This window comes from Centroberyx gerrardi, chromosome 23 (assembly GCF_048128805.1).
Source record: "Centroberyx gerrardi isolate f3 chromosome 23, fCenGer3.hap1.cur.20231027, whole genome shotgun sequence".
NCBI classification, from domain to species: Eukaryota; Metazoa; Chordata; class Actinopteri; order Beryciformes; family Berycidae; genus Centroberyx; species Centroberyx gerrardi.
In genome coordinates this window covers 9,980,963-9,997,074 of record NC_136019.1, presented here as the reverse complement: position 1 = coordinate 9,997,074, position 16,112 = coordinate 9,980,963, and the positions used below count along the sequence as shown (strand labels likewise).

Here is a 16,112-nt window from a genome sequence, read left to right as displayed (position 1 = left end):
CACTATTTATTTTTGTGTTCAGGAACAGTTGAGTAAGGCTTTCATCATTTTCATTCATATGTTATGCATGTGAAGGGTTTCACTCCAAAATAGTATTTACTAGCATATGATGTATACTACATTTTTAATGGTGGATATCTCATTTTAGAATGAAACTCCATTTATTACATCCATTTACATGTGTACATTTAATTACCGCCCTTAGTTTATGAGTTACATAGCATAAACAACGTGTTCATGCAGTTTAATTTACTGTAATTATACTGTATTGATTATATTGTGTCAGTTATCATCTCCACCACTAATTTCCCCAATATTTAAAGTTGTTCTGGTGTAATTTTCTAGAATATTATCCATTGCTGAGCCTTGAGAGGCACGAAGGCTTGGTGTAAACAAAGATAATTATGGTAAAACATGAAGCTGCACACATGAAAACACCACTGAACACATTCAAATGTTGGTGTCTACATGTGGAACCGACTCATTCAATAATCCGACCAATACTGGAGGATCCCACGTCTTAATCTCAGTAGAACTCTCCAATAGTGACCTTAATCAAGGCAACATAATTAAAGTTGTTTACATCCCAGTATTAATGAGGGCATTATCACAGTGGTGTTAAGGTTAGGGTATTGATGTGCATGTAAATGTGGGCAGTGATTTGTGAATGTGAGAAATGGCCGCCGATGAAGCTCTTTTTTGGCGAATGAAAGGTTTTTCATAATTAATCACCGTTGTTCCGTATATAAGCATAAATACAGATAATAGGAAACCAAGCTGAAATGGACGAGGGAGACCGTTTTAGTTTTACCATGTTATATTTTAATTTCTGCAGAGACAAAAATGACAAGCAATTTATTTACACAAACCTGTACAAAAGCAAAAATTAAATTATGTAAAATATCTCATAAATAGAAGTGGACTTGCGTTCAATACATTTTGCCATGTTCAGCTAAGCTGCGTGCATAGTGACTCATATTAAACGATGATAAACTTGTTCCTCAATTTCTATATCAACATCCAAGTCGCAGGACAAATAGTTTATGGTTAATATTACAAATCTCATTACACACTGTGAATGCTATACGAATATGGGAGAGAACGGACTGAACATACACCTCAGGCAGCAGCGAGTTTTTAACAATGTCATGGCAGGTACTTTGTACTCGATCTTGTCAGTCAACTGTTGACAACAACGACAACTTAATATTGTCCTGACCTCGGTGAACAGTCAAAAAAAATAGTTATTCAGCGTTATATTTGCCTCTATAACACGTGTTTTCTCTTTCTGATAAACATACAAATGCTGTTTGTCTTTCACGCTATCTGATATACATATTCACCGCATCACCTTGCAATATCATAGCAAACATCATACCATGCTCATATGTAGGCCAAGGTTTCATCATTTACTGATATGCATATACTGTAAGTGTGTGTGTGTGTGCGTGTGTGTGTGTGTGCTGCTCTACACGTCCTGAGGTGTGTGTTCCGTCAGCCTCTCTCCCTTGCAGCTTTTTTTCCACTTCCACTCTTCCTGGTTAACCGTCACATTAGCATTTTTATCTCCAGGCTCCCTCAACTCTGAGCAGTCAAATGTCTCCAAGCGCTTTTTCCTCTATCTCTCCACACTTCTATGTTCAGTCCTGGAGCTTGTTTCATGCACAAAGAAGGTTACTTGACCTCTGATGTCATACATGTACATGAGTGGAACACGACAAAAAAATCCATTATATCATTATTATTACTACCAACAAGCAACTTTTGAATGTACTCATTCGGTAACGTAATGCACTATGCTAGGAATGGATATTTCAACGATCTAATTGAACCCATACAGTAGCCGTTTGAGCATTAGGCCGAGGCTCTCTGACATTTGACTGGTCGTCCTCCAAGAAGCCTTTGACATCATGGGATTTCATCCAAGATATGCAAATCCGCAGGATGTATTTCAGTTTGTTCTTAAATGCCACCCCGTCTACTTTTGTAAGCATGTCAGCATAATTGGTTATGCACCATTCCAAACCAACATTTAATCATACCAATAGGTATAAAAAGGCACAATTGCATATTTTGCATTCACTCTAGTTTTTTTGTATGTTTTTCTTTTTTACAGAAGCACTCTAAATATACAAAGTGGCACCAGATAAAGAAAAAAGTAAAACACATAATACATTGTCATGATCATTTCCACGGTTTTGACTGTTATTGTATAACAAATCAATGTATGGGATTAAAAAGTAAAATACAAGATGGAAAAAAATACATGCAGATAAAAATTTGCAAATCTCACGGTATAGAGTAAGTTGGATGTAAATGAAATGTATGTATGATTTGAATTTGGTTGGTGAAATAAGAGAGCATGAACAAATTGGATTAAATATGACAAACATATACAACAAAAACAAAATATGAGATAAAAAATGGAAAAAATTATTTCAACGGTATGCTCTTAACTGATCTACTAAGTCGTACTACATGGCTAATGTTTGTTTAGGTATAACAAAAGCAAGCAACAAGGTGGATTTCCATGTTTACAGGGATAACATTTTTTTGTACATTTTCTTTTACAGTTTTTTTTTCTTCTTCCTTCTCAGTAAGTGAAGTAAGTTCCCATTAAACGTGCAATAAAAAGTACATATTTATGTATACAGTTGATAAGTATAGGAGCACTTTCTTTCGAACAACGAGTAGTACTTACAGACTACAGATTGCCGGACTGCAGAAAAAGCAGCTCCGGTCAAACCAAAGGGGTTTTGCTAACATACAAAAAGTTCCATTGCATCTGATATTCTTTTGCTTTATTACGGTCGTGAGATTTTGCGCCTCTGTAGCTGCGAAAGGGAAAACTCGCTGTCGATAGGGAGGCACAATATCTCAACATTGTCAGTGTGTCTGTGTGTATGCGGTCGTTAAGTGTCTGCTCCGAAGATGTAATGGATGTCTTGTTGACACATCACATTCTTATGGTTCAACCTCAATCCTTGATTATAAATTTTCACATAATGCATACTTAAAGCGAGATTCTCCCAAAAAGCTATTTCTGTGTGGTGTATTTCTGTAATGGGGGGGGGGAATGCTTCATCCAATGGCTCGGAGCCACTTGTTTCCGAAGCTTTGGTTTCAATTTAACGGCATTTTTTAAGACTGTATTCTAAACTTCCTGGAAACTGCACTTCCAGACGGTTTTGATTGTTCTCTATTGAGCTGATTCTTACATTCGTGCTCAAAGATGCCTTTACCATGTACTGTGGAATGCAACATCTACTGGTGCTAAAAGGTTTCTTGGATAGCTGTGTGTGGGTTAATGTCACCTAGAAGGCTTGATAAGAAGTGAAAAAGAAGTTGATGCTTATTGGTCACGTGTACAATATGATATTTATTGCTCAGTCTATCACACAACAAAAAAGTATTAACAGTAAAAAGCTGTCCTTGCAGCTGTGTTGGGACCAGCTTGGCCATGTTAACGCCCTCCTAAGCCTATTGTTGGTGTACATCCATACTGTATAAATATGGCCCATACACACATACTGTATACTGCATATCTGGCCCATACACACATACAAATTTCAATTGCGCCTCGATAATTTTAATCTCGGCACGCCACACACTGTGCTTACCCAGGATTTTCAGTCCTTCAGTACCATAGCGCCACTAGCCACAATCAAAAGAATCTGTTTTTCTGCCTCCGTGTGTGTTTGTGTGTGTGTGTGTGTGTATTTGCATGTATGTTTGTATTGGTGAGCGTGCAAGAGAAACCAGGATAAGCATTACAACTTGAAATAAAACAGTAGCATCCCATTGGGCGTCTGCAATGCGAGGTGATCCGAGTATGCGCGACCATGTACACACATACGTAGCGCTTTTTCCAAGCAATGCGGTGATAGGTCATGGCTCGAAGAACTTGCATTTCATTGGGGGTTTTGGTCTCAAACTCGCCAATCGGGACAAAGAATGAGCGACTGAGAAAGATAGAGACAAAAGGGAATGAGAGCAATAAGCGTGGTCGTTGTGGTCCAATGCATATGTACAATGAGTGACTTTTCACTTGCGTAGAGTATAGACACAGGTAAGTTAGAATCAGTCATCGTATGTTCATCATATCACGCCAATGGGGTGTGGTGCGAACCGACGTGTTGTTGGAGCAAATTCCATTGGCTCTCCTTTCAGTCCAAGAATCTCCCTTGAGTCAGATGATTGAGACGGGTCTTGCTTTCTGGGCAGAATGTTTAAAGCTTAGTCTTTCCCGACCACATAGAGATACAGAGTCTTTACAAGTCTTTAATATGGTCGGGTTTTGGTCTCCTATTGGACAACTGTGATCACACACAGTCGAGATGACAGGATCCACGGATAGGTCAGTATAATAGAGACCATGATTACGTCCAATATATTGTTGCAGCCACGGCACATCATGGCAAGAGTGTTGCACTATGCTAAAAAAAAAGGCATAACCGGACACACTTTGAAGTCAAACTAGTCCACATGTACAGCATTGTTTCCTAGAAAAAAATGAACAGAAAAAGAAAAAGTCTCTTTTGTACAGTGTCATCTTTAAGGAGTTTCCTTCAGGGAATGGGGTCTTAATGGGGGACTGGGGGTAATGCATGCATGGATATGGAAAATGAGTTGATTATTGTACAGATTGACTGTCAGGCAGCAGAACATGTCCCAAGAGCCCGACTCGCCAGCAGAAGAGCCTGATCCCAAGTCCCATCAATACCCTCAACTCTTCTTCCTCCTCCTCCTCTCTTCCAGGTTATGGCCGGAATTAGCACTCTAACAATGGTACTCTATTTATATATCCACTTAGGTTTTTCGACTAAAGAGCTGTCGTCAAAGTCTTTGGAGAAAGTTTAGTCCTATCTTGCTCAGACCAAGGGTGGGTAAAAGCTTCTAGAGCTGTCGTGGTGGTGGGTAAGCAACTACAGTTATTGTTGTTGTATTATAATGCCGTGTGTTGTGGCGCAGCAGGTGTGTCTAGCCCACCCGGCTCACAGGTACACCTCCCGTCGCGTCAGCGTACCACAGGAGGTGGGCTTGTACTCCCCAGTAGGGGCCAGGGGGATCTCCTCGGTGGGGTGGCCCAGCGCCTCCTCCCCGCCCCCGGGCGAACCGTAGGTGGGCGAGCCGAAGGCCTCGTAGGAGGAGGAGGAGGAGGCCATCTTCTTGTTGAGCAGATTGCGATTGCGGTCGCCCATCATGTGAGCAGCGGTGGGGTCTCCGTTGGCCATGGCGGCCATGGCGAGGGTCTCTTGGCTGCCGGGCTGCTCGGCGCTGCTGCTGCCGCTGCCGTTGCCGCTCATGAAGGTGGAAAGCTTTGGTTGTTGGGGGGTGGTGGTTGACTTGGATGGCCGCCGCTCGGGCGACGTGCGCACAGGCATCCAGCAGGAGTCCGAGTGGCCGTACTCGTCGCATTCCCGGGTGCACTTGCCGGTCATGGCTACGTCAGGCAAGGGCCGGGAGTCTAGAGGAACAGAAAGGGAAAAAAACAACAGTAAGTAACAGTGTTTGTCTCACCAAAGTGGGATACTGAAAGAATAAGGAGAAAACTAGCGTCTTTGACTAAAATAATTTCCTGACACTAGTTGTTTGGTGTGGTATGTGTCGCATGAGATTGGCTATTATGAATTCCCCCATTAGATGCATGTTTCTTTTCCTCCCTAATGAGGTCATCATTGCATCTGAATGTTGATAATTTGATGGAAAAGGGAAAAAATAAGGAACAATGAAGATTGGTCACCATGGTTACCCAGGCGCCTATTGTAGTACTGTAGATGCAGAAGTTTTGAATTTTATCACTAGTGAATGTTATTAAGATTGGACTGATAAAATTGCTTTTGCTTTCATGCAGAACCCATACCACATGACAAAAACAGTAACAGAAAACAACAATGAAAAGAAGACTCCACTGGCTACGACAACAGCCTCAAACTAAAAACAGTGGCGTGAATCAGAGTTGAAATAATGTCATGCTTCAAAACGTGTTTGTGCTGGAAGGGAAGGGAGGGGAGGGGAGGGGGAGCGATGGAGAGAGTAGGGAAGAGGTCAATTTGTGTTTTGAGTTTCCCCTGATCTAAAATCTAAGATGTGCAATTAGGCCTACTCTGTGTGTGTCTCGGCGAGCGAAATGTGTGTGCACTTAAACACGGGTGAGCATGTCTGTGAGATGGGAGCACAACAACATCCTATTTTCTTATCTGGTGATTGACAGACGGCAATCATAGTCTGATCTAAGTAGCTTAATAGCTTTGCGTGGCTCAAGCGCCCTGATATCCTCTTAAATCCACTAATAGGGGTCTTAACCAATTACCTAGCCGGGCGCAGGCCTCAGATTAACTACGTGTACTGTATTATTCTGAAAAGCAAATTATGTGCTTACAATGCTACCCCAGGACAACAGGTTTGACAGATATCCCTACTGTCAACGACTACTGTCAGACACTACAAAGGTTTATTCCTGTGCGATATGTAAAAGATAATTGTTATCACAAGTACAACAAACCAAAGTAGATTAACTGACTCAATATAAGACAAAAACTAAGCAGGAATGGGCCTGTACTCCACAGCGCTGACCAAATCCTATGTTAGACATTACACAGTGCCAGAATTAATAACAGTGCCAATGTTATCGAGATGCTATGTTAGATGTAATTTATTCATGACCTGATGCAAAGTATGGAAAAACCAAAAACAAGCAAGAGCGAGGGTGAGTGCAAACCAAGCCAAGCATGCTGCCTTTGCCCTTACAGAATAAAAAAAAAAAAAAAAAAAAGAGTTTGGACCATGGCTTACTTTTAATGCTCTTTTTCTCCTGTAAAAGAAGAATAGAACAGAAATCACTCTTTGTGTTTTGCATTGTGGGTACTTATGCAAAAATGATATACTGTATGAGAAACCTTGAACAGCATTGCAACTGTAACTAAAAGACATGTTGACAACAACACCAAAAATGTGCAAATTTATGCAGAGCAGACGCATGACTAAGGACATAATGCAGCTGAGACAAGGACAGAAAAGAAAGAGGAGATAGGAAAAATAGAATGAGAGGCCGTTCTACTGACTGGAGTGTTCAATCCAAAAAAAAAATTGCTTGTTTCGATTTGAATGCCTTCCACCAAAACCTTCAATATTACTTCAAGAGTGCCATTCGTATGCTGCTGGGAATCTTATTTCTACTAAACACCTATTGGAATCCATTTTAATGTAAAGCATCCACTGATCCTTAACAGTCAATATGGAGCCAGTGCCACAGAAAGCTGCCACTGAATAGATGAATCAAAGACCTGTTTTTTCTTATTAGCAAGTCCAAATAATACAGTAGTTGTGTTGGATGAAATGCTAAAGAAATAAGAAAGGCAAGAAAATAAAGAGGGAGAACTCATGGCAACCATAAAGAGATAATAATAATAAAACATGCCAACTGAGGAGAGTGGAATGGTAACTGTAACTGGAAAACATATGGAACAATTCATGGCAAGAGAAGACATCTTTGTCTCCCTCTCCCTCCTTCTGTCTGGCTCGGGTTGATGAACACAGACATCAAAGAGACAAGCGGATACCAGGTACTGATTGGCTTGCTCATTCACACCTACAATTGAGCCATCAGGCCTTTGCTGCTACCCACAATGCACAGCAGCTCTCCCGAGGCCCCAATGCCTTGCTACTGAATGCTCATCCAATTGCCTCCTCACCCCGATCGCACTCAGGCAAACTGGTAAAAAGTCAGGAGGGAGGACCTCTTGCTTCCTCTGGCTCTCTTGGGTATACAGCCAACCTTCAGCATCTCCACTGCCCTGAACGGGTGAGCTGGTGAGGTAGTTAGCCAGCGCTATGTGTGTGTTGTGTGTGCTGAAAGGAGGCTGATTATTTCCTAGCTGCATGGTCCATTGACTCTGCAGGCTTGCTAAAAATGAAGACGTTTCCCACTGCGCTAATGACTTGGGCTGCTATATCAAAGAGAAAATGCTTTCTCCATTTTTCCCTCTGTCCTCTCTTCAAACGTGTCACTTCCCCCTGAGGGTTGTCCATCATCATATCTACTTTAAAACCACTGAAATCCAACTGTCCCTTAGCGCTGGACAAACAAACATGCTAGTGCCAGGACTAGCACTTTAGGAGCAGTTATATGCAAAGCTAACGCTAAGCTCATTTTAATGTCCACTGAATGACAGACAAGAATTGGACAAGAATTGTAGGCTTTTCCCATTACCAAATAAACCCTAACTGGATTATTTGATTTACTTTATTTTTAAATATAGTGTGCTTTGTTTTTGTGATAAACACTTTGTCGGGTAATGTCCTTCTTGCAAATGTCATTGCAAGGGCCACGGCTTTACCAGAGTACCAGCCAATTAATAAGTCACAGCATAAATCTGCAGAATTACAACAAATGTATTAAAAGATAATGGCGCTTTTCAACTGAAGATGGATGAATTGTAATTTGAGGCAAACACTTAGGCTATATGGAGTAGGGACCCAGCGATGCTTCAGTACATAACCATGGGCCGTTTCGAGACCCAATTCAGAATTCAGGACGTAGAAAATATCTTCAAAGAAAAGCCCTTGGAGCACACGCACAGCACAGTAGCAGGCTTTTGTTACATATTCACAAACATCCCGCAAGCCCGCACTATCAACCGCAACACAACACAATACAAGTGGGTCACTCCGCCGTGTTAAAAAGCTTCGCTGCAACCTTGAGAGCTGCGGCGGCGTGAACAAGGAGGCCCCGCCGTCCCAGGTCGCCTCCCCGGGGCGCAGACCTTGTTGTCCGGGATACGGGGCCGGAAACAGCGGCACATTGTGGGTGCCGCAGGCGGGCCCGCTATCTCTTTCGCTGGAAGAGCGGCGCTTTCAGCCGGTCCGCAACATAATGCCTGCCATCTCCAGCTACTGGCCCTCTTTTCCATTTACTCAAAAGAGGCTTCCGGAAGAGCGAGCGAGGGGTGGGGATGGTGGGCGAGGGAGTGATTGACAGACGGGTTAGAGGGGCAGCGGGCAGAACGGAAGAGCAGCAGCTTTTCCCTGAGATATAATTACATGCGGACAAAAGTCCTGCGCAGCTGAAGTGACGACCACCCGCTGACACCCTACTGTACATCACTGCTTGGAGATATTTCTGCCTCATACTGTGCCTCTTTATATGCATGTGTGTGTGTGTGTGTGTACGTGAGTTGACAGTATGTTATTTGTGTGTGCGTGTTGAGGCTACAGTTAAGAGGCAGCACTCTCTTTGTGTGTGTGTGCGCACGTGCATTCCCTTTGCTTGCAAGGAGGCGGGCATGCTGAAAGTGGGCCAGTGGCTGCACTGGCTGAGCTGTGGCTTTTCTTAGCTGGCTTTAGTCAGCCACCCTATCAGCTGACTAGCTTACACTGTGGGATAATTCAAAGAACCTCCACTGCTATGGCACAATAGCAATTGGATATGGTGTCTTTAGTGGTCACTAAGATGTGCCAGTGTAGGAAAATCCCTTCTGTGCATGTACACACTGATGCCTGGTGGTGGCTGCCTGCAATCGCTCATTCACTTGTGGATGTATGCGTGCGTTCTCGCTCAATCTGGGCAAGTACAGTAGAGTGTGTTTGTGTATCTGTGTGTGTGTGTGTGTGTGTGTGTGTGTGTATAGTCACAGTGCTTACACTGTACACAGCTCAGCCAGTCCACTTGCCAGTCCACATTCCCTCTACGTCATCAACTCTACTTCACTCTTGAGCTGCATCGTCCCTTCTGCTTCTCCTTCTATGTCTCTCTCCCTCTCATCTCTCTCTCTCTCTCTCTCTCTCTCTCTCTCTCTCTCTCTCTGCTTATGCTACAAACCACTGCTACGCAGACTGAAGCTCTGTGACCTTTTGCCCTCTCTTTTCCAGCCGGCAGATTCAACCCAAACAGCTGAGGCAGAGGGACGGAGGGAGGGACGGAGGGAGGGAGAGAGAGACGGAGAATAGGGGGGAAAAAAAAGAGAGGCCGAGAGGGAAAGAGGAAACGAGAGGCAGAGAGATGATGTGCTTGCACGCATTTGTATGTGTGTATTTGTATGTGTGAGAGAGAGAGAGAGAGAGAGAGAGAGAGAGAGAGCACTGCTAGCTACTGTGCCGTGTTTTTGACAGACAATGCAGTTGGCTGGACAGCAGATAGGGGTCAGAGTAGAGAGAGAGAGAGAGAGAGAGAGAGAGAGAGAGAGGGCATGAGGGAGAGTGAAGACAGGAATGAAGTAGAGAGGGAGGGATAGACAGAAAGAGAAGAGGAAGAGAGAGGCAGCGAGAGAAGGAAAAGAGAGAGTGTGGGGTCAGGGCCTGGGAGAAGTGAAACGGCAGATTGAGTGGAGCAGACAGCATGGCTGCCTCTGGGCCGTCACAGGCCAAACACACTGCCAAAGAGAGCAATGGAGAGGAGAGGAGAGGAGGGAAGACAGAAGGAGACGAGAGGAGAGGAGAGAGGGAGAGGTGATGAGAGAAGAAAGAATTGAGGACATGAGCAGAGACAGGAGAGGAGAGGGGAGGAGGAGGAGAGAGGCGAGGTGAGGTGTGGAAAAGGAGAGTGGAGGGAGAGAGAACAGGAACGGAGGGAAGCAAGAGGAGAAAACAGGAGACAAAGAGGGATGAAATTGGGAAATTGGAAGACAGGAGTGTACTATAGATAGATATAGACAACTACTGTAGATAACTACTAGGTACAGATGTTTACAGATAGCATGCCTGTGTACACACACACACACACACACACACACACACACACACACACACACACACACACACACACACTAACTCATCAACCAAGGACCTTGTTTTAGACTGTTTTAGGCCTGACATTAGCCGCCTATCTCTCCCATAACTATAGATAGATATAGATAACTACTCTAGATAACTACTACAGATGTTTACAGATAACATGCCTGTGTACACACACACAAACACACACACACACATATTAACTCATCAACCAAGGACCTTGTGTCAGACTATATTTTAGGCCTCACATTAGCCGCCAATCTCTCCCACAATGAAGTCCTGTGTCTAGGGAGACTGCAGGCGCCACTCGCCTCCTCACTTCACCCCACTAATTAAATCTAACTATGCTCCCGTCCCATTCTCCCCCCATTAAGAAACCTAAAAAAAACACTTTCCCCTCATAATGGCATTTACACCAGTTCACGTAGAGGCATTTCACATGCTTCCAATTTCAAACCAAAATGTTACAATTGCTTATCGTGTGTCTCTTGTTCTCGGTCTCCCCGCCGTGACAAGGCAGAAGAAAGTTTTCGGGGCCTGGAGGAGAGGCACGAGAGGGCGCCTGTGTGTGAGAGCGGCCGAGACTAGCTTGGAAATGGGCGTGTGATTGCCTTGCACCCCTCATCAAAGGCCTCCCTGTGCGGACAGATCTATTTCACGCAGCGGAGCAATCAGCGTGAAGATGACAGTCTACATCGCCGGGTGTCATACAGATTACTCCACACGGCTGAGGGGGGGGAAATGAAATATTTATCCTGAAAAACCAGCTGTCAGAAATACTCAGGCCTTCATGAGAAAATAGAGAGGGAGAGAAAAAGAGGAGAGAGGGAGACAAAGGAAAAGCGATAGAAAGAGACAGCGGGAGAAAGAGACAGATAGGGACGGATAGATGGCAAAGTCAGAGAGAAACGAAAGACACCACGAGAGAGAGCTATCGCTCCCTCTGCAGTCGTCTTTCTTTTTTTCCCTTTCTACTCATTCTCGCCTCTAATAGGGTCCCATTTAATTAGGTGAAACTTGGGCTGCCGACTAATTATGGTGTGAGAGTGAGTCTCTCTCCGTTTGGCTGTCTCGCTTTGCAGGGCCCCTGTGGCATCGCCGCGCAGCTGAGAGGTCCTCAGCATCAAAGACAGACAGGCAGGCAGACACTGCCTGCTGCTGAATACACACACACAACTAGAGGTGGCTGTGGGGAATGGAAGGAGGGAGGGAAGGAAGGAAATTGGGAGAGAGAGAGAGAGAAAGAGAAAATAGAGGAAGAGAAAGGCTGAGAGGAGAAAATAAGGTGAGGGAGGAAGTGTTCCGGAGAGAAAGGAACGGAGAGAAAAAGAGGTGCTAAATTATTAACGCTGTGACGGCGAGTTCAGACAGAACAATATCCACAGGAAAAAGGGATATTTGTCTTTCCCTCGCTGAGATGTTTGCCAGACAATTAAGGAGGGATAGAAGAGAAAGAGATACGCAGTGGTGCAGGGGAAAAAAGAGAACAAAAGGGGAGTCCTGGGGAGCGATGACCTTTGAAAACGCAAGTCATGGCGCGCTCTGCTAGCAACAGCATTAATTGATGGCATTAGCATCAGCGGTGGTGGAGATTTTTTGTCAGCGGCATGGTGTGAAGTAAGGACAGTTAGCTGAGAAAATCCAAGTTAAATCCAAACCTCAAACATGTGATATTACTTGAGTTGAGATAATGTAAGCAGGTGGCCAATTTGAGGGTGTAGGCATACACTAGGGTAATACAAACTATCCATCCCCCTTGATTACTACAGTATATACATAAAGATATATATATATATATATATATATATATATAAAAACTGACTGACAACAACTATTTATTCTTATTACATTTCAACAAACCACACGCTGCTCATGAGGCTTGATGGTTGGACAAAGTCACCTACTTGACCCTCATCTGGCCTTGCTAGTATTACTAGCATCTATTCACATAGCGGTAACCTTTTGCTTTGTCGGTGCTGCTCAGGCCAGTTGGAGGAATGCTATTGAAAGTGGCAGCAGGTGATCTATTCTCTGCTTTCTGAGCTTCTTGAAGTGTTTACTGCCCGGCAAGAACGACTAAGGGAATAATCTGGAACCCTCGCCGCGCTTCGAGAGGTGCAGGAGGGATGCAAAGAAAAAAGGGAGAGGAGCGGGAGAAAGAGTGAGCGAGGGGAAAGATACAGAACCCTGCTGGAGTTTTGTAATGAGCTGTCACCTCCTTTTTCCTCTGCTTCTTGAGATGACCAACCTCTGTGTGGAACAAACATTCAGCATCAGAAAATACACATGAGGCCATCCAGTAGTGATAGGGGAGACTATGCTAGGCTATATCTAAAGGAGAAGAATGAGGATGAGACAATATTTTCACAGCTAGTCAGATTCCTGCTGGGCCATTCATGTTTGCTACATCTATGCAGTGCAAGTTTGCCAGGTCTCACCTGCAAAAACTGTTAAAGTGCGCTGGCAAACACACTGCATATGGAAAAGCCTCAGTTCTGGCTGGCCTTAATGACACTGCTTCCTCTTCATTCTTCCTCCTTTGGCTACCGTGCTGCTATGGTACACAAACTACGCTCCGATAACACCACAGGAAGGCATTATGGGATATGGTATGGCTGCTTTTCTCTTTCAACAGGGCCAATACTGTTTCTGGAGTAATGAGTGTACTGGGGACTGCTCCTGAGGTGATTAATTGAGGAGAGATTAACTAGCATAATTTCATTCTGGTGATGATCTCACAGCCAATTATCAAATGTGGCTTACATGCTTGCTACCCAACCCCACCCACCCACCCCCACTACTCACACCCACTACTCACACCCACTACCCACCAGCATGCCTCCTCCTTCTGGGTCTCTCTCTCTCTCTCTCTGTCCAGCTGAAGAGTCAGTAGGCAGGCTGGATGTAAGACCTCATAAATACAGTGACCCTGTATGTCATGCTCCTCCATTCATCTTGCATGCATAAGCTCAGGCAGCACACACACATGGACACGCATGTGCACACACACACACACACACACAAAACATCTCCTACAGCAGGTGGTCTGTCATATTTACTGGAACCATATCTCTCTCTCCCTCTCTCAGTCTCTCTCTCATACTCAGACACAGACACACACACACATCACGGACCATGTCCTTAGAGCACTTCTGACCTCTAACCTCATCTATAAGTGGAACAACAGCAGGATGATGCAGAGAGGAGAGAAACAGAGAGTGACTCATCCACTCTGCTAATAAGAATGATGGAGTTGGCTTGCTGCCACACAGGACAACCAAAACAACACCTACCTTAAAAATACTTCCTCACTGTAGACTCCTGCTCTGACTCAGTAACTGCACAAAATCTTCAAACTGAGGGACTACCTCATCAGGCTTTGAATATTATCCCTGAAGCACAATACTTAATAAATACTTACACTTTGTCATTGTCATCCTCGTAATAACAGTCCTTTTCTTTACTATAATCACCCTCATTAAAATCATCATCATCCTTTTCTTTATCATTATCATCATCAAACCTGTAATTCTCATTTGTCTGTGGCCTAAACTTTTGCGGAAATTTCTGTTCTTATTTAGCCTGTTTAGCATCTGTTTTTCATTTATGTTTGACAATATTACACAATTATAATATAAAATCAAGTACTGTGTCACAAAAACCATCCTGTTTGTGTGCTCTGTTTTCTTCAGTGTGGCACTGTGAGCTTTTAGAGAACGCTCTAGAAGCCCTGTAAGGATTAGCATTAGCTGCTCTGCTATGGTGCACACATGCAACACTGCTAGCAACCGATAAAACAATATGGCAGCCTCAGCTCATTTTCACACCACACAGACACTGCAGCCTTCGCACTGAAGCAAACCTACATTAGCCATGCAGTGGGTGTGAAGCTTGTGTGTGCGTGTGTGTGTGTGTGTGTGTGTGTGTGTTAACACGATGCTCGGCATTCACAGAGAAGAAGACAGGCACACAGTAGCATTTGATAAGACAAACATAGAATAAGGATGAAGGGGTGGCGGGTGTGTAGAAAATGGTAGGGCTTACTGAGCTACTGTGAGTTTGCGAGCGAGGGGTTAAATCTGTTTTAAAAAATGTGTGTTTTTCCGTAGTTTATTATTCCCCTAAATTCTCTCTCTCTCTGATGCTCTCTCTCCCTCTCTCTCTCTCCGGTCTTTAGAAAAGGAAGTCTCATTGCTTCTCCTCCACTGTTGCTCTTATCGCACACTCCCAGGCACACTCACACAATGGCCTGTTTTACACCATTAAATGGTTATTTGTCAAAATACAATTTCAATTAAATCCTCCCTAAAATGAAAAAAAAACAAAAAACGTCCCTGATTTGTGCTCTTTACCGATCGTAATAATAAGAGAACACATCTAAATCAGTGGGTTTGTAGGAGCATAGGCCTACATAAGGGAGAAATGCAAGAACACTGCCCGCTGTCTGAGGGGTGTAGATACGAGGATGACTTGGGGTAATTTAGAAAATATGACAGCAACTGTGGCTTTGATGGAATTCTCAACCGATACATTCAAAGTGGATGTTGAATGCAATGGGTAGCCTACAAAACATGCTTCATGTGCAGCACATGTTCAGCCCTAAGCAGCTTGTGAAATATGAAGCTTTAACAAGAAATATTATACCACTTGGCAAAGGCACTCATAACACTGGAGAAAATTTGCATCAGAATTTCATTAAGTGTTCTGCTTACCAGACAAATTCAGTATGACCTACATAATACAACTCATACTGTATTCATGCATTGCATGATTTTATCCACAATCATTTCAAATGACACAATGGTCACCCAACAAACCCTATCATACCAACGTTAGCAAAAACATCTGATTTTCCCTGCTAGAGACCAGTGAGCCTTTCCAAAACAAAATCATACTCTCTCAGCACCGAATGTCTAAAACGTGGCGTCCACTGTGATAAGTAGTTAGCAGTGACTGGCTAGCTAGTTAACTTGTGAGTCAGTCAGCTAACACCCACCAGTTACCTTGGTTGTCATCCTGAGTGTGGCAATTAACTCTCAGCTGCTAGCACGTGCTAGGCAAGAGCGAGCTAGGCATGGTGAGTCATGACCTTAATAGAAGACTAGTGGTGGAAATGTGGTGGGGGTAATTATGCTGACCCCAAGGGACAGGCTTTCAGACAAGTGTGTAGGCTCACAAACAGGCACAGTGAGCTCCACTCCAGGGCAGAAAAGGCAAATTATCCAGGGCCCATATTTTCAAGAGTGATTATCTTGCTGTATTTCAAAAAGTTCAGAAAACAAGATGACCTCTCACATCCCACTCCAACAGAGTCTTGGGAAAGCTGAGGGACATGAATCTCTGTTATTAATCAAGTCCCTTTTTTGAGGAGGAGACATACT

The 16,112-nt window shown here is 43.8% G+C and overlaps 1 protein-coding gene across 1 annotated transcript in view; it reads right to left on the bottom strand.

Annotated features, from left to right (window-relative positions):
• Positions 1–4,960: 4,960 nt before the first annotated feature.
• The window catches only part of LOC139927635 (protocadherin-7), a 109,835-nt gene continuing 98,683 nt past the window's right edge, over positions 4,961–16,112 (bottom strand). The window contains exon 3 of the mRNA XM_071919836.2: positions 4,961–5,467. Within this exon, the coding sequence (XP_071775937.1) occupies positions 4,995–5,467 (473 nt within the window). The 3' untranslated portion in view covers positions 4,961–4,994. The remainder of the gene's footprint in view (positions 5,468–16,112) is intronic.